Here is a 27869-nt window from a genome sequence, read left to right on the forward strand (position 1 = left end):
GCATGGCCTGGTCACAGAGATCCAGCGGTTTAAGGACGGCGAGAGGGAGGAGATACAGGCATCCCACTCTGGCCTCAAATGTCCCAGAGGGAATCCTTCCTGCCAAGTACTGCGCCCAACCTGCTTCCACACACTTCTCGGAGAAAAAGCTTTCTACAAAGCCATTTATTTTTCCCAAAATACACCCCCAGTTAACAAAATTCCTCAGAGTCCCACATTTAAATTAGACATGCCACCTCTTCCGTTCCTGGGGAAGGAAGAAATGTCAGCGGGAGGACATCAGAAGTTTTCCGGAGGCTGGAGGCCAGCAAAGGACAAGCCAGGAGATGTCTTCCCAGACCCAGAATAGCACCGTGGTTGGGGCGGGGGGTGGGGGGGGTGAGAGGGGAAGAGCTGTGTCCCTGCGGCCCTCCTGCCCCATCCCCAGGCTTCACTTAGGCTTCTGCTCTTCGGGGTCCAGAGTGCCATGGCCACCTGCCCACCTGCTCACGCCTGGAAGGACTTTGGAAACCATCAGATTCTCAGGTCTAGCAAGAGGCTCTGCCCCTCTCTCCAGGTTTCTGCCCGCAGCCCCTGCTCTGGGTAAGGATTAGGGAGGGGGTGGGAGTGAGGTATCCAGGAAGCTGTGGGCACAGAAAAGGGGTCCAGTAGAGAGCAGGGCAGGAGCCCCCGCACGAGCCGCAGGCTGTAGCAGGCGGTTGCAGGTTTCCTGACAGTTCCCAGCTGAAGGGCAAGCTCCTTAGAGAAGGGGCCTGTCCTCTCACGCTGGGTCCCAGGTACCTAACACAGTGCTGACACCCCACGGATGCTCAGTGACTGTTACTAGAATGGATGAACAAAAGGAAAGGAGGGGAAAACAGTGGGATAGAAGCTGACCCCCAGGGGGCCCACGCGGACACCCGGAGACCCAGTGTGACCAGCACATGCTTCCCGTGGAGGGGGAGCTCACGGGGCACAGCCCACGGCACCACGGAAGAGACTGGGCTAAGGGAGGTCCGAACGTGTCCCAGCACGTGACCCAGCACATGCGCCTGTGTGCCTCCACAGGCCCGGGGGAAGGGCGCTGTCTTTAGTCAGCGAGGGAGGGAAAGGCCGACGCTGGGGCCAGAGGAGGGGCGGGCAGGAGGGGAGCCGCCTCTGGACTTGAGGAGATGCTGAAGGCTCAGGGTCCCTGTCCGAGCAGACGGGCTCACAGGTGGGTGGAAGAAAAGGCTGAGAAATGATAACTAGTATATCAGGGCCACTGGAGAACCAAGGCCGGGGGTGACTGTGTATCCTGTCTTTGGAGAAATAAGGCAGAGCATCAGTCTGAATACTGAGTCCTTTGGAGACATAAAGGCAGCCAGATGGTCCGTGCAGCATATCCGTTGGAGAAATAAGGTGGCAGGGTGGTCTCTGTGTCATGTCCATAAGAAATAGGACAGTAGGATGATTTACGTATCATGTCACTGGAGAAATAAGGCAGCAGGATGACTTGGGAGTCACGTCCATCGGAGAAATAAGGCTGCAGGGTGGCCTCTCTGTCCTTTGGAGAGTGAGCAGGACCTGCCAGAGTGGGAGGCATCTGTCGGAGGCAGGGCTCACCCGGAGGCCCCAGTGCAGCCAGAGGTGGGAGCCCCCAGGCAGGGGCTGCAGCCCCCTGGTGCTCGCCGTCAGGCTATTTCTTGTCCATCATCTACATTTCACGATGGAAAGAAAAAGCAGGGGAAAAGGCATTAAATGCAGGAGTTCTGCTCTCGGGCCAGGCACATGGTCACACACTTTCGGGTGCGGAGTGTGTCTGGCGGTGGCCGCCGCAGTCTGACTAGCAGCTCCCTGTGCTACGCACTGCCCTGGAGGCCCAGACTGACCCCGACACGGGAGCTGAGCATCAGACGGACCATGAAGTCCCTGAGGGAGGCTGCCTAATCTTCCCCAGTCTACCCGCCCCACACCCTTCCCATCCACTGTCCCCTCTCCCTGGCACACGTGTCCCCTCCCACCACCACCTCCCTTTCTCTCCCCCTCCGTCATACCCTCCCCTCCACTAGCAAAAAATCCTTCCCAGCTCCCCCTCCCACACGGAGCTCCCCAAGAGCAGTGCTGTGGGGAACCTCCCTCCCTCTGGCTCTTATCTCTACATGGGGGGCACCCAGTGGACTCACACCCTTGGCCTCGCCCCACTCCCCGACCTGAATGGGGAGCTTAGAAGGAGGACCAGGGCATGTGTGATCCTTCCGCTCCCACCCTTGGGGCTCCGTGTGTCCCAGGGAAGTAGTCTTCCCTTCCGGATCCTGCCTCTGGGTTCACCCAGTGTGATCAGAGACTGGGGGGCCAGGCTGCCACACTCAGAGCAGGACCGGGCCATTCTGCAGCCCTCTTCCGGAACAAGGCTGACATTTTCATCTCCAACTGCTCGATCCTTCTATGCCTCATTTGGCTCAGAACAACAGAGAGGCAGATCACTTATCTCCATCCTTCTGTACCTCAGCACAGGCCTCCATTACTGCCATGGAACATTCTACAGCATTTAAAAGACTTGCTTGACAGAGCACTTGTGCATTTGTCCCCTGTCTAATCCTATCACAACCATCTGTAAGTGAGGGGCTCATTCTGCAGATGAGGAAACTTCCTGGAAGGTCAGAGGCGGAGACTAGACCCAAGGTCTCCCCTCCTAACCCAGGGGCGTCTACCTTCTGCACAAGGCTGCCTTCCTAAACACCTCTTGCTGCCTTTCGTGAAAGTCTGAGTCTATGGCCCTCGTGTACATGTATTTTGTGCAGGTTTCAGAGGGCCCCATTGCCCCCTGCCTCTGGAAGTTTCCAGGGCCTATGTCCTTCCCCTCTCCCCTAAATGCAGGGGTGAGCCTCCAGGAGCTCAGTGAAAGTTTATTTCCTGACAGGGACACCAAGGAACCCTTAAGAAGATTTAAGTTTCCTTTAACTGTTAGCAGCCAACTTGGACTTTTAGGCGGAAGCCATTCAGATCTATAGCGATACTGCCCCATGGAACGTTCTGTTCACAAGACACACACACACACAGATACACGGGTATCTCCACACAAACACACGTACTCAGATGTCGCTGTTGGTTACTTTCAGTAAGGATGAATCTCAAACTTACTTCTAACCAACCCCTTCTCGATGTAACCGCTGATGCCGTATAATATGAATAACGATGATTGTTAACATTGATTAACCACCTACCATGTAACAGGAACATGACTGCCTGGCTGAAAACTGTATTTCCTAGCCTCTCTTGTGCTAGGTAGGCGTCGTGTGACTAGGCTCTGATCGATGGATGGTGGAAACCGGAGTAACAGGAGCTATTTCCAGTCAAGCCCTAGGGAAAAAACCTTCCTCCCTTTCCTCTTTCCCCTTCCGGAGGGGAGGGGCGCGGGGCCACAGGAGCTGGAGCAGCCTTGGAACCGGGGTGGAAACTCCGCGCAGAAGGGGGCAGACACCAATAAATGGAACCTGGCTCCAGGACATCAGTGGCCTTACGATCACCTAATGCTTAGACTGTTACAGGAGAGAGAAATAAATTCGTGTCGTTGTGATGCCTCTGTCATATCTGCAACCGATTAGAGCAGCCAGGACCTCGGTTACTCTGCCTGCTGCCGTTGCACCAGCGGGGAGTCAAGGCTGCTCCCCCAGGGAGGGAGCCTCAGGTCACCAGGTGGTGAAAAGGTGATCACCACCCCCACCACCAAGGACCCTCCTCCAGCCTCCTACACACAGATGTGCAAACACACAGACACATGTTCTCAAGCACCACGTGTCTTTACCTTCTTTGCTTTCCGAGTGTTTCAGAGGCCGCAGGGCTGCAAAAAAGGAAGGGGCACATGGTGAGGGGGAACCACGGGAAGGGGAGGGGGACGGGGTCCCACAGAGGGACGAGAGCCGGGGAAGAAGGCGGGCCTGGATGACTGGGAGAAGCTGGGAGGATGAGGGCAACATCCCAGCACCAGGGGAGGGTCTTAGGCCACTGTCCCGAGCCCTGGCTCTGCTCTGTAGCCTGTCACTCCCATCTGGGCCTCTGTTTTCTCCATCTATACAATGGGAACAGCTACCCTGCCCTCCAGTGAGCTGGAGACGTGGAAGGACACCGAGTTTGCCCTGCAAATAAGGGCCAAGTAAGAAGCTACAGGAGGCCGCAGACGATCCCAGGTGGGCCTGGGGTCATGCAGACCTGACACTGAACAAATCTCTAGGCCACCCTCTTCTCCCCACCCCTCCCTCTCTCAACTACATCTGCCTCTGAGCAAGAAAAATGAGGCCTGATCCCAGGGCTGTCTCCACACCAAAGGCAGAAAATTAATTGGCATAATTTGCGGCAGTCCCCAGGTGTCCGTCTCCTGCTCTTCCTTCTTCGGGGGTGGGGAGGGGACCGGTGTCAACTGGCACCATCCCAAATGATTCAGCGGGAACCTGCCTCTCCCAGCCAGGAGCCCCAGAAGGGAGGGCAGTGAGGCCTCCGGGGGCCACAAAACACCAGTGCCTGGGCACCGGCCCCAAGCTGGGCTCCAGGTCTGTGTCCCCAAAGTCCCATCCCCTTTGCAGACCACCTATGTATCTGGTCACTTGAAAGAGCTTCAGAACAGCCCTCTGGTGCCATCAAGGCAGCGTCGGGATAACACTTTACAGATGGGAAACTGAAGCCCAGAGCAGCAAAGCACTTTGCCTGAAGTCGCACAGCCTCTAACCAGAATGGTACTGTCTTAAACTGCCGACTAACACGACTCCAAGATATCGAGAGCACTTACCAGGCACCAGGTATGGCACTAGGCCCTTTACATACGTTATCTCATTTAATTAACCCACACAACCTATGAAGGGAGGCAGTCATTAGGAGGAAACCAAGACTCAGAGATGAAGAAACGGAGGCCTGGAGAAGCAAAGTGACTTGCTCAAGGCCACTCCGCCTACAGGCTGGAGCTGGAACTTCAACCCAGGATGCCCTTCTCCTGAGTCCTCACTCTGCTTCTAGGAAGCCACCAGACCCCATGGCGCAGGGTCACTCAGAGGGGACCTGGCCCTGGTAGAAAGGCAAGGCAGGCAGGAAAGATGCAGCAGCCCCTGGGAGGGAGTCTAGGGAAATCCAGATCCAGGCCTAACGCTAAGCAAAGACCAGACTCACCTGGGTAGGAGGCCACAGTCCACGAGACACTTCATCAAACCTCAAGTGAATGTGGCTCCTCCAGTTGCTAGAGTCCTCATCCTGTCCCTGTGTCCTCTCAGCCAATAAGGCCAGCTCTAAGCTCAGACTCACCTGTTTTGGATCCTTCTCCATCCCCGTCCTGGTCCTCGGCACCTGGAAGACAAGGACTCAGCGAACAAGAGACCTTTGCCACCCACTGTCACTACCGCACTTCCCCATCTGAGAGCGCCCACCACTCACCCAGCCAAGCACCTTCCTCTCACCCCTCCACCCACCCACCCATCCACCCCATCACTCCCCCATCTGCTCACTCGCCAAGCCCGTCCACCACCAGCCTCCAACATAAGCACCACCCACCTGTCTGTCCCTCCTCCTCCACATCTGCACCCTCCCTCCCAATGCCCAGCCAGCTCCCACCTCTCACCGTCTACGTTCACGGTCGCCCCTGGAAGCCTGTGCGTGCCACCAGCCGGTACCAAAACCCCGCTCACCGGTGTGTGCTCACCTCCCACCATGCACCCGAGTGGTCATACTTACCTGCCAAGCTCAAACCACCTATCTACCAATGCCAACTCACCACCTGCCGGTCACCAAAGTCAACCCACACTGACCCCAGCCTAGCTAACGGCAGCTGCTTCAGACTCTGCCTGCCAGGAGGCGGACACACCCTTGCACAGTGAGACCCGAAGCCATGCAGCATTCACGCACGTGTCACTAAACTTTCACGCTCTATACCCACACCGCCACTCGCAGACACGCTCATATGACCTCCACCCTCACCACCGCACTTGAGCCCCACAAGTCCCCACCACTCTCTTCCAGTCCCACTCACACACACGCTCAGCCTGCTGTATTCCCACCCTGAGAGGCAGGCGTGCACCTGTTCACACACACAAGCCATATTCAGCCTCAAGGTCGCACGCGTGCAGTCCGACCCCATGGGCACACTCATGCTCATTCTGTCACTAGGAAGCGACCCGCTTGTTGATGTCACAGACACACCCACATGCCCAAAGACACGTGTGTGCATGCACACACTCTCTCTCGCTCACCTGCATTCTCCTCCTCACAGCTCTGCTTGATCTTTCTCCAGCACACGAAGGCCAGGGCCACCAGCAGGGCGACAAGGCAGACAGAGAGCCCCACGGTCACCCACAGGGCCTCGGGAGGGAATGTCATGGGCTGCCCTGGGAGGGGAAGTGGGGAGAATGGGAAGAGACGGTCATGCCCAGCACCCATGGCCCTGAGCACAGCACACCCTGGGGCCACAAGGTATGAAGGGAGCTCCCACCCTTGCTGGGCTCCAGCACTATGAAGAGACCTCATTTCAGTCCCCACGCCCCTTCCCCACACACTGAGACACATCCAAACCCTGACACAGCCATGGCTGGTGTGCAAATGCTTCAACCCCGGCAGGGTTGAAGAGTCTGAAGTTGATGATGCTCTAGAACCTTCTACGGCTCCCCACTGACACTTGAATAATGCTTCAACCTTCTGGATGACCTCTATCATGTGGCTACCGCTTACCCTCCCCAGCCTTCCTTTCCAATTCCACTCCAGGAACCTCTGCTCCAGCCGAACTGGTGCCCTGACCATTCTCTGCACAGACAACTGGTTCCTTCCAGCCTCCACACCACTGCTGTCAGGTTCCCCTACCTTAAAAAGTGCTCCCAAACTCTCACCTCGTTTAAGATTCCCCTCCTCAGGAGGCCCTCCCTGACTGTTCCAACCCCACCTGGTGATACGCCCCATCCTACAGATCAGGAGTCGGCAAATCATGGTCTGCGAGCCAGATCTGGCCTGTGGTCTGTGTTTGTACAGGCTGTGGGCTAATAATAGTTTTTATATTTGCAAAGGGTTACAAAAAAAGAAACAGGAGGCGCAGAAGGGGAAGGAAAAGCAGCAGCAGCAGCAGCAACAGAGATTGTACGTGGCCCACAAAGCCTAAAATATTTACTATCCAGCCCTTTACAGAAAGTGTTGGGGGAGCCCTGCACATAGATGGGGGTGGGAACTAAGGGTGCCCAGTGAGGGTTCTGGGTTTACCCAAGAGGAGGAGACTTGCCAGGGGAATGTTTCTGGGAAGCGTGGGGGCCCTCCTGTGAGCTATCTCGCAGCAGAGGGAAGGGCTTGAGGCGCCCGCACCTGGATCAGCCCCAGCAGCTGTTCTGAGCACGCTAGCCATCCGCCCAGGCCCTGGGCCCGTGCTGGGTCCTGGGCAGAAGCCTTGGGGACGTCAAATCTAACAAAAGACAGAGCTGCTTTCCTCTGGTCTCTGGAGACCCTGAGCGCCCAGGGCATCGGCAGTCTTAGGGGGCCAGCTGGTTCTGCAGAAGTCACCGTCATTGCAAAGAGCCGTGCCAGGAGGACCTTCAGCGAGCAGAGGCCCTGGCAGGGACACAGGCATGTGCAGCAGATGTTCCCTTCGGCCAGCATGGCTGGCAGAGCTGACACTCAGGACATTGCAAGCAAAGGGACACATCACTCAGGAGAGCAGGAGAAGGCAGCAGCTGACATGCAGGGCCAGGAAGGCTAGTCCACGAAGCCTGGGAAGGAAACCCCTGGGGATCCTCAGCGGGGCTCCTGTAGCAAAGGAGGGCACAGAGCCACAGAAATACCAAGGAGGAGGGAGGACCCCTTTCTACGTTCACCCCCTGACTGGTGTCAGTGCCTAGAACACAGGTCAGACATGCCCTCACTCAAACCGTAAAGAGCAGGGCTCAGACCTGGGTGTTGAGGTTCCATTTCCAGTGCTTGCTCCGTAAAGCCCCCTCCATGCACAGCACATTCGACTTCACTAACCTCCAGCAGGTGTGGGAGAGACCAGGCTGGAGGACTGACAGCCTGAATCCCAGAATGTTTTACAAGGCATAAAGCTGCCTGGAGTGAAATACAGGCCAAGGGCTCCAAAGTAGGCCAGACCTGCTCTTACAAAACCAGGAGAATGGGTGGTGGGGAGAAGAGAAAATTAGGCTGAGAGGCTAAAGGTTGGATTCTGGTCCTGGCTCATCTGCTCACCGAAGGATGCTGGAGTCAAGGGCCACAGACCCCACGGATGGGTTTAGAGGGGCCATGCACCCTCTAAACGTCAATGCAAACTATTGTGTTTATCATGTATCCAATTTTCAAAGAGGTGCCTGACCCCCCAAATAGAGCCACTTTGCCGGTCTGTAGACTTGGGAAAGTTCTCTCTCCTCGCTGGGCTTTGGTTTCCTCATCTCTGAAATAAAAGCACTCTCAATGTTACCTACTAAAGTTTAAAATAAAGGTGTTTTTTTTTCCCCTCCTAGGTGGGCTAAGCATTCTCCCTACAGTTCCACTCACACCCATAGACCCTTTCTGCACGGCGTGGCAAATATCCAGTTCAGCCCAGTGTGCCAATTATCACAAAGTCCACCAATCCTTCAAGACCCTCTCAACTCCTGCCTGTCCCTGGAGACCTCTCCTGACTGCTCCAGCCCATTCTGACTCCTGACTCCTTTCTCAGAAAGCTTCACTTTCTCCGTTGACCTCATTCTACCTGGTATTTCTTATCCTCTCTGGAAACACACCAGGCAAGGGAAAGTCATGGGAAGGGAAAAGAGGACAACCAGACAGACAGAACCTGCTATCCTGACACCAGAGTATGTGGGGAGGCCCCCTCTTCACACCCCGAGACACAAGGAGCACCCACTGATGTGGACACTACAGGAAGGGAGGGTGTTTGGGCTCGGACCCCAAACAAAACCCCAACCAGATAGAGGGAATCACCAAGAGGGCGGCATCAATCTGGTGTTTGACCACATGGGGGCAGCAGAGATTTCCGCCCCACCCACAACTGCTGCCTGGGTTGAGAGCTCCCGTGTGCAAGAGCTGCCACGGATGGGGTGTGGGGGACTGACCACCTTGACAGGCCCAGCTGTCCCTCAGGGCCTCAGATCACAGCAACACCTTCCCATCGCCCTGCCTCACCATGCCTTGTGTCTGCTCTGGAGCTCCCACCCACACCTCCAGATTCCAGGCAGCTACGCCCTCCCCCGTGTAAGAAGCACAAGTACCACCTAAGGCGTTCTTAGGAGGGCGAATATTACAAATGGCTTTTATCAGCTCGTTAAAGAAAGTCCCCTAAGGACTTCTTGGTGAAGAATTTGAGACAGCTGAAATGTATGAGAATGTTTTTAAAAAGGCTTCTGACCCCCCAAACCTAACTAAATTGCAGCTCTCAATCTAGAAAAAAAGGCAGCGGCTCCCTCCGTCCTCCCCATCTGTTCATCTGCCCACTACCTACCTGTGATGGTGACGGAGCCATGAGCGTCCTGCTGCAGCACAGGGTTGCGCACCAGGCAGCTGTAGGTGCCATTGGCGCCCAGCACCACCCTCAGGACACTCCGCACGTCGAATAAGCCCTGCTCATTGGCCATCTGCGACGTGGTCACGTTGCCGGTCAGGGGCGCACCCTGCCCGTCCTGCCAGAACACCTCGGCCTCCGGGTAGCCCCGGTAGCTGGAGCACGTGATGGTCACCATGTCCCCGGGCCGCAGGTCCTTGTTGGGCTCCAGGGTCATGCTGGGCTTCGAGTAAGGAGCTGGAGTGGGGCAGAGGGTAGAGGGCAGAGGTCGAGGTAAGGCAAGGATGGGGATGGGGGTCCGCGGTGCAGGATAGGGCACCTGGAGGAACAGGGGTCATTAATGGGGCTTGAGTTATGTATGGGGTTCGTGATGGCACAAGAGGTAAGGGGCGGCGGGAAGTGAGGCGTGCATCCAGGGGAGGGCGCCCCCTCCCGGCGCTCACCCGCCACCTGCAGGCTGACTGCAGCGCTGCCGAAGTCCCGGATGCTCACAAAGCAGGTGAAGCTGCCCTCATCAGCTACCCGCACTCGCTGCAGCCTCAGGGACGCATTGCCCTGAGCCAGCAGGTCGGGGAAGAGCGCGGTGCGGTTGGCATAGGCGCTGCCCTGGTCCCGGCCCTCGGAGAAGCTGTGCACCAGCTGTTTGGTGTCCGTCAGCTGCCAGATGAGGTTGAGCTGCGCCAGGCTGAAGCCGGGCTCGGGTGAGAAGGAGCAGCGCAGGGTGGCATCGGTGCCCACCAGGGCCACCACGGGGTCTTCGGGGACCTGGACCTCCACGGCGCCTGGGGGCGAGGTTGGGTAGGCGGTAAGGAGGGGCGGGGACAAGCCGGGGTACCAGCCCACAGCCTCACAGATCTCCTCCTCTATTAACTCCCAGTTCCTGTTCCATCTTCCCAGTTTCTCTCCAGACCCAAAAGCAGATTGAGTTTCCAGATTCCCAGACGTGGAGTCACCCTAATCTTATGACAAGAACCACAGCAGCTTGGCCTTGGCCTGATAATGCCTGTCCCCGGGGGCCAGTCCTAGGGCAGCATCCAACCCTAGCACAACCCCCCTCCCCTGAGATGGATCCGTTTCCCTCTCCTATCCGTACGCTCTCTGCTGAGATCTGAATGCTTCTCCATCCTTTCCAGAGGTTTCCTGAGCCTTGGAGTCAGGAAACCCGGAGAGCGGTAGAAGGCCTGTGGTCGTTGTCCTCACCCCCCACCACCAACGTGAGTTTCCCCGCCTCCCCATCCTGTTTATCTTTCCTGTTATCATTACAAAAATGCCACTGTTCTGGGAGACTGAAGACAGGGAGCGAGATTCAAATCCTGCGGCCCCTGCTGATAGGACCCAAACCTCCCGCCCTGCTGATAGGACCCAAACCTCCGGCCCTCACGGGAGATTTAAGCAAACGAAACCCAAAACCAAAACCAAAAACCTGTGGGGCTTCTCTGGGGCGTGATGGTGACAGAGCCATGAGCGTCCTGCTGCAGCACAGGGTTGCGCACCAGGCAACTGTAGGTGCCATTGGCGCCCAGCACCACCCTCAGGACACTCCGCACGTCGAATAAGCCCTGCTCATTGGCCATCTGCGACGTGGTCACGTTGCCGGTCAGGGGCGCACCCTGCCCGTCCTGCCAGAACACCTCGGCCTCCGGGTAGCCCCGGTAGCTGGAACACGTGATGGTCACCATGTCCCCGGGCCGCAGGTCCTTGTTGGGCTCCAGGGTCATGCTGGGCTTCGAGTAAGGAGCTGGAGTGGGGCAGAGGGTAGAGGGCAGAGGTCGAGGTAAGGCAAGGATGGGGATGGGGGTCCGCGGTGCAGGATAGGGCACCTGGAGGAACAGGGGTCATTAATGGGGCTTGAGTTATGTATGGGGTTCGTGATGGCACAAGAGGTAAGGGGCGGCGGGAAGTGAGGCGTGCATCCAGGGGAGGGCGCCCCCTCCCGGCGCTCACCCGCCACCTGCAGGCTGACTGCAGCGCTGCCGAAGTCCCGGATGCTCACAAAGCAGGTGAAGCTGCCCTCATCAGCTACCCGCACTCCCTGCAGCCTCAGGGACGCATTGCCCTGAGCCAGCAGGTCAGGGAAGAGCGAGGTGCGGTTGGCATAGGCGCTGCCCTGGTCCCGGCCCTCGGAGAAGCTGTGCACCAGCTGTTTGGTGTCCGTCAGCTGCCAGATGAGGTTGAGCTGCGCCAGGCTGAAGCCGGGCTCGGGTGAGAAGGAGCAGCGCAGGGTGGCATCGGTGCCCACCAGGGCCACCACGGGGTCTTCGGGGACCTGGACCTCCAGTGCGCCTGGGGGCAGTGGGGTGGGGCAGTGAGGAAGGGTGTAGACACTGGGAGCCTCCCTAGCTCTCCTCCAGCTTCCATGTTAACCCCAGGCCGGTCCAACCCTCCTTTAAGGCCTGAGACCCAAAGTAACTTTATTATCTGTGGTCCCCATTCAGTCAGCGAGACTATATAGTAAGCACCTACTATTTGTCAAACATAAGGGTTAGAAATGCAACAGAGAAGACCAAGGTCACACCCTTACGGAGCTTACCTTTTAGTGGGAGAGAGGGTCAAACTAAGACAAGTTCTCATTAGCGTGGGATTAGGAGTAGGAAAGCCGCAGGTCCTTGTTGCGCTCCTTGTTGGCTCATCCAAACCCCGAAGGATTAGAGGTGGTAGCTTTTCAAAAATTTGACAGGTACTTTATACCTGTCTGAGCTAGCCGCATTTTCTCATAAGTATATGTTATCTTTATTAATCAGAAAGGAGAGTGTATATCAAATGTTAATAGTGGTTTTCTCTCGGGCACCTGGGTGGCTCAGTCGGTTGAGTGTCTGACTTCAGCTCAGGTCATGATCTCGCCGTTTGTGGGTTCGAGCCCTGCCTTGGGCTCGGTGCTGACAGCTCGGAGCCTGGAGCCTGCTTCGGATTCTGAGTCTCCTTCTCTCTCTGCCCCTCCCCCACTTGTGCTCTGTCTCTGTCTCTCAAAAATAAATGTAAAAAAAATTTTTTAAATAGTGGTTTTCTCTGGATGAGAAAGGATAACAGGTACTTTCTCATTGTTTTTTTTTTTTTTTTTTTTTTTTTTTTTTCTAAAAAGACATGATTAGCTTTTATACTGGAAAGAAAGAATGCCCATACCTTTCAAGGTGGTGGTGAGTCACATTCTCACTAAAAGGATATTAAGTTGAGATTTAAAGGGAATGAAAAAGAGCTTGATATACAAAAAGCTAGTGTCAGGGCGCCTGGGTGACTCGGTCAATTGGGCATCTGACCCGGCTCAGGTCATGATCTCACAGTTCGTGGGTTCAAGCCCCAAGTCTGGCTCTGGGCTCGCAGTGTGGAGCCTGCTTGGGATATTCTGTTTCCCTCTCTCTCTGTCCTTCCCCTGCGCGTGACCTCTCTCTCTCTCCCTCTCTCTCTCTCAAAAATAAATACATGAACATTAAAAAAAAAAAAAGAGCTATTGTAAGTGTGTTCCAGCTAGACAGAACAATGGGTACGGAGGCTCTGAGGCAAGATTCAGCTCCCTATGTGAAAATATCAGGTAGCTGTCCAGTGTGGCAGGAGAGTCTGGATGGGAGAGCTTTGTAAGACCAGTAAAGAATTTAGGTGTGCTACATGTAATGGGAAGTCACGGGGTGGCGGGGGAGGTGTTAATCAGCATAATCTGGCTATAATAATGCTTACAACTCACTCTGGCTCCTCTGTGGAGAACGGACTATTTCAGTGGTCCTTGTAAGACGGACACCAGCGAAGCAGGCACACTCAAAAAGTGTAAGGATAAAATAGTCATGACCCAAAGCTGACTGGGATATAGCACCCATTAAAGGTTTCTTGCATTTAGAAAAATAACACTTTACGGTTCGTATTTTTATTGCGAATTATACACAGGGCGAGGGGATCATAATCTTTGTAGTGTGTAGAGACCTCTAAAGGTCTTAACCTGGCCCTGGATCTCTTGCTGCAATCCCAGGCCCCAGGCCACCTCTCCAACTGGTGCCCCGTGGAAGGGGCATTTGGGGATGAAACCTGAGGAATCACCCAGATAAAGCTCTTTCTCTAAAGAAATCAGAGCAGCCGGGACCACAGAGTTGTTTCCTCTTTATGACCAGCAGGTGGCACGAGACACTCAGCTTTGTCTTCCCCTATGGCAGAAGGAGGCAGTCTCTCCCTGTGCCAGAGGCTAAGGATTTCAAATCTGAGGATGTGGTTATTAAAAGTAATGCCATTGTTGAATGCTGACTCTGTGCCAAGAGCTGTGTGGGAAGATTTACATCATTTATTCAACGTGGTGACTGAGCACCTACCGTGTGGCTGCACCAATCCCGGCCCTGGGGATAGACCTTGCTCTTTGAGCAGAGCAGGCAATAAGCAGGTAAACCTATAACATGTCAGGTGGAGGAAAAGGCTGGGAAGAAGCATGCCACGGTTGAGGACAGGGAGAGATGATGTGCTATTTCACACAAGGTAGCCAAGAAAGCTTTGCAGAGAAGGTGACATAGGAGCAAAGACCTGAACAAAATAAAGGATCAAGTCGTGCAAATGTCTGGGGACAGAAAATTCCAGCCAGAGGGAACGGTACATGCAAAGGCCCTCAGGAGGGAACGAACACACACTGCGTGCTCAAGAAACACGTTAGTGCTCACATCACCGGTTTACAGAAGAGGAGACAGGCTAACAAATGCAAAGTAAGTTGCCTGTTGAATCCCAGGGATGGAAAGGCGTGTGGCCAGGGCACAGGGGAGATTGGGAGGACGTTCGCCAAAACCCTCCCCATCCCTGCTAGACAGAGGCTTAGAAGAAGCCCTGGTGGGTGTGGGCACCCTCCCCCCATCCGGTCCCCACGCTGCTCCCCTCACCTGTGACGCAGACCCACAACACTGCCAGGGCTGTGGCCAAACGCACACGCACACCCACACCCGCGCTGGCCCAGCGACACAGCATCTTCCTGAGAGGCAGCTGACAGCTGGGCTCTCCGTAGTGGAAGGCTGCCCCTGCCTGCGAGGAAGAGGAAGTGAGGTCTTTGTCTCCAACCAACGGTCCTCCCCAGGCCCTCCCTCACCTCACGCCCCCTGGACCTGGAAGCTCCTGGAAGGTTTCGATTGCCCATTGGCAGGTCTTCCCTCCACACCCTACAAGGCTCCCCACTTGAGGGATTTTTTGAGAGATGCTAGCAAGAGGGCACTCACTGAGTCACTGGGGAGGCTAGACCAGGGCACATGGGGGCAGTTGGGACCAACGTTTCAGAACTAAGATGTTGGTATGAACTATAAGGAAGACAGGCAAGGCGGCAAGTAGAGGCAAGGCTGGCCGGCCCAGGGCAAGAATGTGCACAGGTCAGTTTGGCTCAGTTTGGCTCTAGACAACAGCTGGTGGGGAGAGTAAGGGCTGAGGCTGGAGCCAGACGTAGAGATAAGCTGAAAGTTCTGAAATTTATCCTGAAGGCAACTGGGAGCCACTGAAGGTTCTGGAACAGGAGAAAGGATATGGTCAGAGCTGTGCTCCATAAAAATGATGCTGATAGCATGTACAGGATAAATGAGAAGAGATAAAGCAGGTCTGGGTGAAAACAACAGCAGTGGAGGACGTGGGGAGAGAGGAAGGGAGCCGGAAGGGAGCCGTCAGAGCGGCCACAGTTTTGAGCCCGGTGAGCAGGCGAGACGGTCGCTGAGACAGAACATGGAGGCATCCGCTGTATGGTGTGTGAAGTTAGCAATGTTTGTGCAGAAACTTCAGGGGAGAGTTCTAGGAGGCAGCTGGTGTAAGCACAGGGGGCCCAAGAGACAGCATATTTGCTAGTTTGGCGCTCTTTACTGAGTTCCTGAGACCAATCGGAAATGGAAGAGGCCAGGCCTGGGGTGGACCCCAGAGGCTGAAGTCAGGACTGAGTGCGAAGTATGTGTGTGGTCACAGGTGAGACCTGAGCCAGAGAGGCCCATGCCTCCCTGGGCCCAGCCGTGCTCCCAATCCTGGCTGCCCCCCACGGTGTCTGACTCGGGCAGGCCGTACCCACCTCTACCCTGTCCCACAGCTGCTGCCTGATTGTTCATGCCACGTCCTATCGAGCCACATAACGAGTGTGGATTCGGTCTATCCAACACCGTTCAACAGGAACACAAACGATTTCACATTCTCACAACCACCCAGGGAGAGGGGGTGTTGACTCGGTCCCATTTTGCAAGAGAAAAAAAAAAAAAAAAAAAGCCCATACAAGTGAGGGGACTTTGTTAGTGTGATATAATTTGCCAGTGAGCACAGATGAGGAGGGTCTGGGTGCCCAGCCTCCTGCCACACCTTTCTGCCTCTCCCAAGGAGCAAATCTCACCCACAGCTGTCAGCATCATGCGGGTCACAAGGGACCTGGCCTCAGGCCTTCCAGTCCCAGCCAAGCACCTCTCCCCCCACCCTTCCCCCCAACACACACCAGGCAGCTGGGCTGAGGGAGTCCCTCAGCCAAACCGGGTGCATCCTGCCCCCCCCACCCCAGCTGTCCACAGCGGGGAAGCCCTGAGCAGCCACTTCCTTCCCAGACACTTCCGGTCCAAACCTGGCAGCCTCAAAGCCTCGCCGCCTGCTGAGTCAGCAGCCTTCTCGCTCATTCATAAAGGCACCCTTGGCGGGCACCACATCCTGCTGACAAGGGCAACCACTGGCCACAGGAAAAGCTAGCAGGCAGCGGCCTCCCGCACTGCTCCCCACCCCCACCCCCAAGGAAGAACCAGGGACTAAGGATTAAGAAGCTTCCAGATCCCAAGGCTCCCTTCCTCTCTTTCACCCCCAGACAAAACCAAGGCCTATCTGTTCTTTCCAGGCCAGCTCCTTCTCCCCTCCCTCTCTGTTTATGCCTGTCACTCCCACCCTGACTCATGGGGTCAGCACTCCTCTGACCCACCTGTGACCTTCCTCACTGGCCCTGCTATCTCTGCTCTGCCCCCACCAACCTCATTGTCTACGATGTCTGCTCTCAGGACCTAAGACAGGAATCTGCTCACATCCTTGCCCATGCTCAAGAACCTTTCATGGCTCCCCACTTACCACTGAAATAAAGCCACTTTGCTCTGCCTGGCACTCAACACCTTTCTTATGAAGTCTCCAGACATTAAGCCAGGGTCTCTTGGGAATGCCTGCCATTCCTGGGTAGGGGAGGTCAGGGAGCACCTCTCTCCTAATCAGACCTATCAGAGCTCTCCAAGGGCCAAGCCGTCCTTCACTCCAGAGGGAGAATGAGAAGCTTTCCAGGGGTGGGCATTGGGCTTGCCCACCTTGATTACCTTCCTAGATTCTGAACCCAGGGAAGTTCCCACCCTCATGGTTTACCCTCGGGAAAAGCCTGAAGACAGTCTAAAACCAAGATGACCTGAGAATTCCACAGCACCAAGAGGCTCCTACCCCAACAGCTGGGCCCCTAGGGGCTGAGGGCCCGAGGGAGAAATGCATCTCTGAGACAAGGTGCCACACAGGGAATAGGGGCTTGGCCTGGAAACAGAAAGCCAATCACCGCCCATTGGGAGAGACGAGCTGCCCCTGTCTCAGAGCCTCATGGAGACGCACAGATCGCATGCTGCATTTGCACAGCCCTGCCCACCTTCTCTACAAAGGGGAATTCTCATCCCCTGGCAGGACGGGCCCTGGAGTCAGCATGCACCACCCCTCCCCATGAGTCACCAGCCAGCCCTCCCTCCTCCTCTTCCTTCATCCCAGTCTCAGCCCAGTGTGGGAACTCCAAGGAGCCCTGCCAGGAAAGAACACAGAGTGCCTTGGCTTTCCCGGAGAAGCAGGACTGAGGGGACCAGCCCACCCTTAGCCTGACAGTACAGGAAGTTCATCCAACCCCAGCAGAGGTGTGGCCACAGGGAAGCTCCCAAGAGAGGACCCAAGATATGCCCCCATTAAGCCAAAACCAAAAACAAGATACCTCGAACCTAGGGATGCTCAAGAGGAACTCCTTGCCCCCACTATGACCACCCCATACTCTCTTAACCCCCTGCCTCCTCCCAATCTCTGCAGGGGCCACTTGGACAATGCTTCCCACCAAGAGGGCAAGAAGAGTCAAACCGCATAACTAGTGTCAATCTGTGCTAACCAGCATAGCACAGAGGCAGAGCTTCTGAAAACAGCAGTTTAGCACCTGGATCAAGCTATGCCTGAAGCACACCTAGACTGCCCAGATACTTGAGTCAATCTTTTTTTTTTTTTTTTAACTCAAGCTACTTTCAGCTAAGTTTTTATTATCTGCAGTTGAAGGACTCCTTGAATATACATTCATTTGTATATTCAGTAGTGCATTTAACCACTCACTGAGTACCTGGTAGACAGGCCTACCAGATCTGGGGACAGAGAGATGACTAAGCTGTGTCTGTCTTCAAGGAGCCTGCATTCCAATAGGGAAGTGCATGTAAATCACTGCACTTCAATATAGTATATTATTTAAGACACTGTAAGAACTACTTGGAAGCACCTCAGAGACGTAATAACCCTAAAGGTGAGTCCTGAAAAATGACGAGCAGCTCCCCAGGTAGACAGGCTGGGAAGGGTAGCTCCTCCCCAGCCCCAAGTGACCTGTCCTCCTGGCACTACCTATGTGCCCAGATCCCTTTGAAATAGTAGGAAATGAGTTCCAAGTTTGGCGTTCTGCTCTCAGCTCTGACACTGCTGTGCAGTTTTTAACAGATGACTTCCCCTCTCTAAATTCAGTATTCCTATGTATAAAAGAGATGCTTTGCTGGCACCGCCCGGGGGACTCAGTTGGCAGAGCATCCAATTCTTGATTTCAGCTCAGGTCATGATCTCACGGTTCGTGGGACTGAGCCCCATGTCGGGCTCTGCGCGGACAGCACAGAGCCTGCTTGGGATTCTCTCTCCCTCTCTCTATGCCCCTTACCACACGCATACCCTCTCTTTCTCTCTCTCTCTTAAAATGAATAAATAAACTTAAAAACAAAGTACGACAAATGCTTTGCTGGACCCTCGTGGAACTTGATCAGTACGTTAAACTTGTATGTACCGTATCCTTGAGGTATAGCCAGTTAGTTAACTACCACGCAGGTCACATTGAAATGTACAAAATGACTGCAGCGGAAACCACCAGTTTCCCCCTATACCTACTCTCCCTTTCTGTAGAATTTTGAATTAGGCACATGGCCACTCAGCTAAAGACTACAGAGCCCAGCCTGCCTTGCAGGGGAAACGTGTGTCCGTGTGACCATCTTCCGGCTAACCGGGTAAGAGAGGAACTGAGGGCGCATACCCTCTCTTTTCTCCTCCCCTTTCCCACTAGCTGAAACAGCTGGGGTGGCCATCTGAGGCCACGCTGCCAAAGGCAACACTCTGGGGACTTCAGAACAGCAAGACACAAGGCCCCCTGAGGGGCTGCAGTATCAGCCCTGGACATACCCGGACTGTCACATGGGTGAGAATAAGCATCTACTCTAGCGTCACTGTTATTTTGGGTCTTTCTTAACAGCATCTGAAGTGACTAATTTAAGGAGCCATCCCTCCCCTCCTTTCCATCCTTCTCTCCCAGCTCTTCCCACCCCATGAAAATTGCCACTGCTCAGAGCAGCAAAAGGAAACCACATCTAAAATAGGTGTTTCAAAATACGAACTGGACACTGTGTCATTTCAGTCACTTAATGATGCCTGGGCCCAGCTCAGGAGATATTTCAAGGGTAGATGTGACCTGGCTTGGGGATTGTTTGTATGGGAAGGAGGGGCTGAAAGAGGCAAGGACATCCTGAAGGCTTGAACAAATGGGCACATGTGCGCACCCATCGTAAGATGGGGAGACCTGGAAATGAAGCATGTTTAAGAGGAAGCTTCCCACCGGGCTTGAGCTACAGGTCATCCGTGCCAAATGTCACACGGACTCCTGGACACACAGAGCTGGAACTCAGAACAGGACAGGGAGATATGCACGCGCTCATAGGGATGGGAGCCAAAGTTGGGATCATTGAAGAAGATTTTGGAAAGAGAACAGGTCCCCCAACAAATTCTGGAGAAACTGCAGAAGTTAATGATCAGGTATCAGAACAGGGAACCTCTCTCTGGCCACCCTCATGACCCATTTGCCCCCTCCAGTGATGGGCACCCACTACCTCCCAAAGAAGTCCGCTGGTTTTGGGGCAGCTGTCACCGGTAGAAAGCTCTGCCCTATCCTGAGCCCAAATCTGTCTCCCATACAGTCCTCCTTTGACCTTGTAGAACAAGTCTGCCTCCTCCCTGCAAGTTTTAGATCTTCTTCTCCCTTGACGAGCTCACACTGGGCAGCCATGCAATAGTATTCACCAATATGACCCAAAATAACAGAGGCCAAGTTGTGGCCAATGACCGGAAGCCATTTAGTCACATTGCTGCTGATTCTCATCTCTGCCATCCTCTTCTGACGGACTTGGGGAAGGGGTGGAACTTTATGGGATGTTTCATTAGGGTTCCCGTTACTTTTCAGCCAGCTAAGCTGAGTCCATCACTCCAACTGTCACGATCTTCTCTTTCAAATTGTGGCAAAATGTAAGGAACGTGAGGTTTACCAGTTTGACCATTTTGAATGTACAGTTCGGTGGTGTGAAATACAGTCACAGTGTTGTGTAACCATCGTGATCTTTTCAAGTACTGTTTTGACAGTTCCTGGTACGCAGAAAGCAATCGATAATTTTTTGGTGGATGAAAACAAGAAAAATGAACGTCACCCCCCCAAAATTGCTCTCTTCTCTGTGCTTTGTTTCTCGTGTCATCAAGGTCCTCAGGAAGAGGACAGGAACAGGAAGACCCCGCAGCACTAGGTTCTGTCCCTGGATCAACGTCCATCCGCTATTCAGGGCTTTGAGATTAGGAGTCTTCCTACCCAGCTGCTCATCACATGTCCTATCCGCAAGGTGTCACTACTTCTGGCAGACGACCGGTCAAATGCAGAGAACCAGGAAAAAAAAAAAAAAAAAGGCTCATTTGAAGAAGATGTACTCTTCTTCAAGTGCTCGATTAATGACTGGTTCCAGGATTTTGTCAGGGGTGAAGGACACGATCACCAATCTGTTGTTCCCATAATTGGCCTTCTCTCCCCTAAAACTGGCCATCTGCTCATCTCAGGCGTCCTGGCATTCACTTCTCCATTCATGCAACAAACATGAAGAAGTACTATGGGGGTGGAGGGTCCAGCAGTTCCCTGGAGGGGTGGGGAGGTTCCGAGGAGGAGAGATTTCAGCAGTCTGGCAGCTTGAGCAAAGAGTGGGCCCCCACAGCACCCTCTGAGAAGACAGGGGCTCTGAGGAATGGCAGATGGGGCAGGGGAGGTGGTCAGGGGGTGGTTCAGGATTGATTCTGTACACTGTGGGAAACCGTAGAAGGCTATGACCCCCACCCCCTCTGTCTACTCCAGTTGTCCTGAAATCTCCCGGACAGCTTCTCAGCTACCTTATCTCCAAGTTCACTCAGCACCAGGTCGGACAATCACAGGGGCCAGAAGATAAATCCATGTGAAGCAGATTATCACCTCCCCACCTGGCCTGAACACCTTCTTCACAGCTTCTGCAACTTCCTTCTTTGACAAAGAAACAAAATAGATACTGAGGAGACGTTCTCTGCCTTCAGTAGTCAGTCTTGATACTCTTTGTCACTTTCCTCCGCATCCTTCATTCTAGAGTGCTTCTCTCTTGTTCTACACTGGCTCCTTCTAAAAACAAGGCTCCCCTGTCCTGCAGGGAACCTAGTCCATGTGGTGCTGGTGGGACTGACCCCCAGTGTGGGGCCTCGGCGGGTGTCCAGAACGGACTCATTGGAGAACCCTCAGTGATTGGCCCTGGAACAGGCCTATGAGCCAAACCACACCCCATCAGACTTCCCAGAGCTGTTCTGCTGGAGCTAGTGGAAAAGACTCTTTCTGTAAAGGTCCAGATAGTAAATATTTTAGGCTTTGCAGGCCATCTGATATCTGTCACAACTACTCAACTCTGCCATTGTACAGGGAAACAGTCATAGACAATGTATATATGAATGAGCAGAGCTGTGTTCCAACAGAACTTTATTTATGGACACCCAGATTTGAATTGCATGTAATTTTCATGAATCACATGATTTTTTTTTCAACCATGACAAATGTAAAAACCATTCTTAGCTGTGGGCTATACAAAACAAGCAGCAGAAGATTTGGCCCACGGGCTGCAGTTTGTAGGAACTGGATTACAGATCCACTACCTCCAGTCTCAAAGACGCCCAGCTAGCAGCAAAAATGGGAAACAGTGGGGAACTGGTACATTAATTATGGTGCATCTACGTAAGGGAATAGCACATAGCTTTTGAAAAGAATGTGTACTAATATGGAAATAATTCCACGGCATATATCATGTCAATAAAGTATACTGTCAACTGTATGATCTCATTTCTATATTAACAAATGGTCCCATGGTCCTCTCTCTCTGTGTCAGTATCACCTATGTTTCAGTACAGGTCCTTCCTTCTCCAGCACTGAACCTCCTGGGGTTGGCTCCTAGGCCTTCTCCTCAAATCTCTCTACTATTTTTTCCTAGATGACTTCATCCACTCCCGTGGCTTTAAATATCATTTATATGCTGGCAACTTCCAGATTTTCTTCTCCAAGCCCACACCTCTCTCTCTGAGCTCCAACTGTCCCCTCAACATCTCTGTGCCAGTGACTCACTTTTAACCTGTCCCTCTTCAATCTGTTGATGTACCCCTCAAACCTGTTCCTCCCCAGCTCTTCCCACATGGGAGAGGCACCGCTCTCCACTCTCTGCTCAAGCCAGAAACCTGAGTTTCTCTCACCTCGAGAATCCATCACCAAGAACAACCATTCCTAACCCCAAAATATATTTTAGGGGTCGGCAAACTATGGCCTGAGCACCGGATCCAGCCCACTGCCTGGTTGGTCAGCTCACCAGTTAAGAAAGGGTTTACTTTCTTACGTGGTTGGAAATCAAAAGAATATCTCATGAGACACGGAAATCACACAAAATTCAAATTCCAGCATCTGTAAATAAAGTTTCATTGGAACATAGCCACATTTCATTTACGTATTGTCTGTGGCTGCTTTTGCACTACAAACAGCAGAACAGAGTAGTTGCAATAGTCACAAAGCCTAAAATATTTACTTTCTGGCCCTTTGCAGAAAACAAGTCTGCTGACTTTTCTGATAGTTTCACTCCTGCTTCTCTCCACCTGTGCGGTTCTCTCTGGTCTGCCAAGTCGTCATCATCTCTTGCCTGGATGACCACAAAAGCTTTTTCACTGGTCCCTCTACTTTCTCTCTCGTCCCCCGCCCAGTTGTATATTCCAGTCTTGACTCTACACAGCAAACAGAATTACTGCTATAAAAACATAAATTGCAAAAAAAAACCATAAATTGCATCAGGCCAACACGTTCAATATTTAATCAGCTCCTCCATGGCCCACAGAGCCCTACCCGGTCCGGCCTTGCTCACCTCCCCAGCCTCACCTCCTCCCATCTGCCCCTCACCGCAGCGGCCTCTTCTACGTCCTATAACATGCATGACATAGGTAACATCTCTATCCTGAGAGTCACCTTGGCAGAAAAGCCAGGCAGAGATCTGCCACTCCAAGGAAATCCCTGTTACTCACTGCACAGCTTTCTTTTCCTCATGTCATACTAGAACCTCCCGGAGAAGAAACAGCATCTGCTCTATTGACTATTGTATCCTTAATTCTTGCAAAGTCCCGGCACATAATGAGTGCTCAATGCATTGTTGAATAAATGAAGGAGTGCGTGTGTGTTTAGATAGATGGTAAGAGATGGATGTTTGTATGTGGGAAAAGGGTCTGGAAGTGTGATAGTGAACCCAACTCCGGGGCATGGGAATGAGGGTAAGCGTCTATGTGCACTTCTTGATATACTTCTGTAACTTTGACAATGAGCATGTGATTCCTTTGCAATTAACAAAAAGAAAACAGCAACTTCAAAGATTTGTATAGATTTTAGACCAGGTTCCGTCACTCACTTGCTAGGCTCCCTAGGGCAAACCCACGTCTCTCCAGGTCTTTATCTCCTCAGTCCTCAAAGGAAGGTCCCACCACCATCCCGTGCTATAAGCTTGATCACAGGTTGAGCTGCTGTAGAGAGAAGAGACTTCATGGAAGAAGTGAGCCCTGGTGTTTAAGGAGATGCCTCTGGAGTCAGAGATACAGGTTTAAATCCAGACTCCCCACTTCCTAGTCATGAGACTTTCAGAAGACATCCTCTCTGAGGCTCATTTATAAAATAAATTTATAAATTATATTTATAAATTTATAAATTACCTTCTAGGATGATTATAGGACAGCCTGCGAACGGCCCCCCTGTTGACCTTCCCTTTTCCTGATAACCTGAGTCAGTTTGGGCCTTTTGTGTTGTTAAATGGAATCGTGAGGCCACCTTGTCTGCCCCAGGATACAGTTTGGGCTTAGGAGCAGGCAGCTCCCGGTTCAAATTCTGACTCAAAAGTTTTGCTAAACACATGATCAAGTATAAATGACTTAACTTCTTTGAGACTTGGTTCCACATCTCTAAAACAGGAGTCACAATCCCTACCCCACAAGGGCTGCTATGAGAATAAAATAAGACAATATACAGAAAGGACTTGGGAAAGCACCCAGCACCTACAAACAGCAGTAATAATTGTTATTCCTATCACGATTATTGCCATAGGCATAGGGATAAGGCCTCCTGGACCCCCTGCACTGAGCATCATCCCCGCTCCCCAGCCAGGAGCTCCTCTGTTGGATTATACATCAGGTCCCTGAGACCATTACTCCTTCTATGACCCCCTTTCCACCAAGAATCCCACCTGCACCCCAGCTCCAAAGCAGCAGACTCACAATCTGGCCCCATCTCTGTGTCTGGCTCATCCCTAGCGGTTCTCTCCCCCTTCCTCCTCCCAAATACAAGATCACAGCACCAAGCATCATGGGCTCCAGCCCCTACTGCCCCTGCTGCTACCATATCCCCCAGTACAGGGCACAAACTCCAGTGTCCCCTGAGGGAAGGCCCAGTCCCTGGGAAGCCATGTTGACTTTAGGGTAACCTGGGAGCCCAGAGATAGTATCTCTTCCTACTCCCAGGATCCCAATAAAAAATGCTTCTCATTCCCCACTCCTAGTGGGTTTCCCTCTGATACTCTCCCTATGCCTCAGGAAGGCCAGATGCCCAAAGGAATTAGGGGCGTGGAGGAGGCATCCATTCTCTGGACCACAAAGAGAATGAGAGGGAGAGTGGGAGCAGCTGGCAGGGAACACGAGTCAGAACTGGAGAGTGGAGGAGGGGCTTTGGAGGCACGAGAGTGCTGAGGACTAGGCCTCTGGAGAAGCAAGCACTCTCAGCAATGGCCCCGGCTAGGATACCCAGGTCAGGCCTGCTCTCTCCCCAGCCTCCCGAATGAGTCCCCTCTGCCTTGCCGTCGGGACCTTTAGCACGTCTTGCCAGACTCCAGAAGCAGGGGTAAAGCCTTTCCCTGCCTCCAGAGTGGCAGAAAGAACCTGTTCTAGGGACAGACAGCATTCCAGCTCCAGCATTTGCTAGCTGTGTGTCCTTGGACATGTGACTTCCCCTCTCTGGGCCTTGGCTTGCCCATGTATACAATACAGCTAATGATACCCTACTCCACAGGACTGATATGATTCAATGAGATGATATCTACTAAACATCCAGAACAAACCTCCCCCCACCCCAAACCTGAAAACTCCATGTTCCTATCTGGAACTTCATACTGCAGGGGTGGCAAAACCAGGATGCGGCAGCCAAGGGTTACATAAAAGCACATGTGCCCTCTCCCAAATGTTTGATCCGCTTGAGACCAAAGGAAATTTCTCAAGGATCACATCCACCAGTTCCCACCCTCTTATTCCCCTAAGCCCAGACTATGCTTCCCCATTTGCTAGTGAACCTCCCTGTCACTCCTGGCCTGGGGTGTGGAAAAAAGACAGCAATGAGAAGTGGATACCCCCACCCAGAGGATAAGCTCATGGGCAGTGACATCATCCTGCCTGCCCTTCTTCCTCCTCCCTTGACCCCATGACTCAGGTCCACAGCCTCAGGTCCCATGTGGTCATAATCCTGGAGGCTGCTTGGATTTGGATCATTTTCTTCACATTTAAAATCCCACATGTCCAACCAAGAACCAGCCAGCAGCAGGCCAGAGACTTGTTCTACAACACTGTCTAAGAATCTCTTTGGGTGCTGTGAAATCACAGCTCTGTGATCACCCTGACAATCGGACCCCAAACGGTACTGCCCAGCTCACTGTCAAGGCCAAATCCTGCCCCAAAGAATGAAGATTTATAACTCCAGACAAGACAAGACTACAGGTGAAGGGTGGAGGAATTCTCCCAGGAAGGCTTCGAAGTCACCCTCACCAGAGTAAGGACACAGCCTCCTCAGAAGGGACAACATTTCCATAAATGTCACAACATTCAAACACCCAACCTGGCTGTCAGGCATCGGAGCATCTCCAACTTTCAGCCAACCTGCCTCCATTGGGTACCTGGTCAGACTGCAGAGGGCCAGGAACAGGACAGAAAAACAGGTCCCCAAATCCCAGCACTCATGCCCACCATCAGGCTTGCATTAACACAGGCTTCTCACCTCTAACAAGCCAAGCCCCCCAGTGGTCTGAGTTCTTGCAGCACAGGAGTCTGGAGTAAATTGGAAAGCTCACTGAAGGCAAGCAGGAGAAACCACTACTGATGTCACTGAAGAGAGGAAGAACTCCAAACATCAGTCATGGGACCAATAAAAGCATTGCTGAGGCCACTTGGTGCAAAGCTCACTCCTTCAAAAGTCCCCTTGCCCTACAATCCCTTAGCTCAAAAACCCACGTTCACAGCCCTGACCCAAAGTCAAGAAGAAAAATTTCACTGATGCCAGACGTGTCCTAATGTCAGACTATGATGTATGTAATATGAGACAGAAAGGGTTCCGTGCTCGATAGTTAAACATAAGTGTTAGTGCTAAAGCTTGAGAACTCCAGGTATCAGGGAAATGTACTCACCCCAAAATATTCCCATCCCCAAATGAGCTGGAAATATGAGCCATCACTCATTGCCTACAGCCCCAGAGCCCTCCACCCCTCCCTGCCACTCAGATGGGCCCAACCCATCAGACAAGTTTCGACTACAATTTCAAGTTCAGACTTCAATTTCCCTCAGCCCCCAAAACTACAAGGAAGGCTGCACAGCATCAGATTTCCTAGGGCTTTCTGGGAGGCCAGAGGGAATGAGAGGAAGTCAAACTAAATGAATAACTCTCTTAAAGACAGAACAGCTTCATTACTTTCTAATACAGAAGCTAACTTCTAAAGACATGCGTGTAAAAAGGGACCTGGGGCCTTAATTTAATGATGAAATTGACTCATTACAATTATCCACATCCAATTTGAAGGTAAATAGTTTTTCTCAATTAAGTCAAACAAACCCTTTCCCTCTTCCCCCAATGTTTTCTGCTTTACTATTTTGCCTAACGTTTTCTTTCCCTCAGCGATAGATCCATCCATATCTGAGTCATCTGTCACGCATTTCTCATTAGGGAAGGTCTGGCTTAGAAATAAATCCCCTTTTCTGGCAGTTCACTGCCTTAGGCCACCAAACCTGCCAACTCCCTCCCTAAACAGCAACCGAGGGCCTTGGACTCTCCTTGGGAGATTCAACCCCCTCTCCTCTAGTGTGTCCCCACCCCGGTCCCCACCTTCCCGCCACCGAGTTCCCCGTCTCCTCTCCGTCCCACCTCAACCACCATCTCCTGGACGCTTCCCGAGCCCAAATTGCCCGCCCCATCCCTGCTCCCTCGTGTTCGCCTCCCACCCCCAACACCTATTCAACCTTTCACCCTGGTCAGCTGTCCCTACCGGTTCTCGGAATCGGTCCCCCTTGCTCCCGCTGCTGCCCGTGAAAGTCCTCTACTCGGTCCTTCAGGGCCGAGCAGAGTGGGGCTCCCTTCTCCACCCCTCCCCTCCCCGGCAGCTCTCCCTCCTCGGGGATGGGACTCGGTGTTTTCTTCTACAGGCCCGGGAGACCCCGCTTCCCTCCTAACTCCGGCTGGCTTCCCTGAGCCTTCCAGAATCAACACAGTGACAGATCTGTCCCCACGCCCCTGCACGCCCAGGGCCTCCGGTAATCACAAGCACCCACCAGCCTCCTCCAGGGCCTCCCGGGTGAGGGCAGGTCCCTCAGTACCCCAGCCCCCTCGGCGGCGAGGTTGGGGCGGGGTTGGATTCCGGCGGCCCCCGCGCGTCGGGGGCCCAGAGCCGGGCTGCGCCGCGGACCCGAGGAGATGGCCGGGTGCGGGCGCCCGGCGAGGGAGGGCACGGCACGCGGTTCGGCGGCCCCGCACCGCTCGGCCGCAGACAAAGGCCGCCCCCGCCCGCGCGGGCCCGCGCCACGCAAGCACTCACCGCGCCGCGCCGGCTCTCGGGACGCGGGGACGCGG

General features: G+C 53.4%; 1 protein-coding gene across 3 annotated transcripts; it reads right to left on the reverse strand.

Moving 5' to 3' along the window:
* On the reverse strand, positions 1-27869 carry CD276 (CD276 molecule). Of its 3 annotated transcripts, none has more exons than XM_042941456.1 (10): positions 27835-27869; positions 14308-14446; positions 11411-11749; positions 10890-11204; positions 9910-10248; positions 9407-9703; positions 6192-6326; positions 5251-5292; positions 3767-3802; positions 1-1545 (listed from the first exon to the last, which is right to left on the reverse strand). In XM_042941456.1, the coding sequence occupies exons 2-10, from the start codon at positions 14390-14392 to the stop codon at positions 1304-1306; spliced, it is 1830 nt and encodes a 609-aa protein (XP_042797390.1). In that variant the 5' UTR covers positions 14393-14446; positions 27835-27869; the 3' UTR covers positions 1-1303. The 3 variants fall into 3 exon arrangements, with proteins under 3 accessions (XP_042797390.1, XP_042797389.1, XP_042797391.1); XM_042941455.1 differs by lacking the exon at positions 27835-27869 and adding an exon at positions 15462-15817; XM_042941457.1 differs by lacking the exon at positions 27835-27869 and adding an exon at positions 15462-15817 and having other exon boundaries at positions 1456-1675.

This window comes from Panthera leo, chromosome B3, assembly GCF_018350215.1.
Source record: "Panthera leo isolate Ple1 chromosome B3, P.leo_Ple1_pat1.1, whole genome shotgun sequence".
In the NCBI taxonomy this organism is placed as follows: domain Eukaryota; kingdom Metazoa; phylum Chordata; class Mammalia; order Carnivora; family Felidae; genus Panthera; species Panthera leo.

Coding starts and splice junctions, on each gene's coding strand:
- CD276 (XM_042941456.1), bottom strand. CDS start 14,392: ATGCTGTGTCGCTGGGCCAGCGCGGGTGTGGGTGTGCGTGTGCGTTTG. Junction 11,750..14,307: donor GTTGTGGGTCTGCGTCACAG/GTGAGGGGAGCA, acceptor CACTGCCCCCAG/GCGCACTGGAGGTCCAGGTC. Junction 1,546..3,766: donor ACACTCGGAAAGCAAAGAAG/GTAAAGACACGT, acceptor CCACTCTGGCAG/GTCCTGCTCACTCTCCAAAG.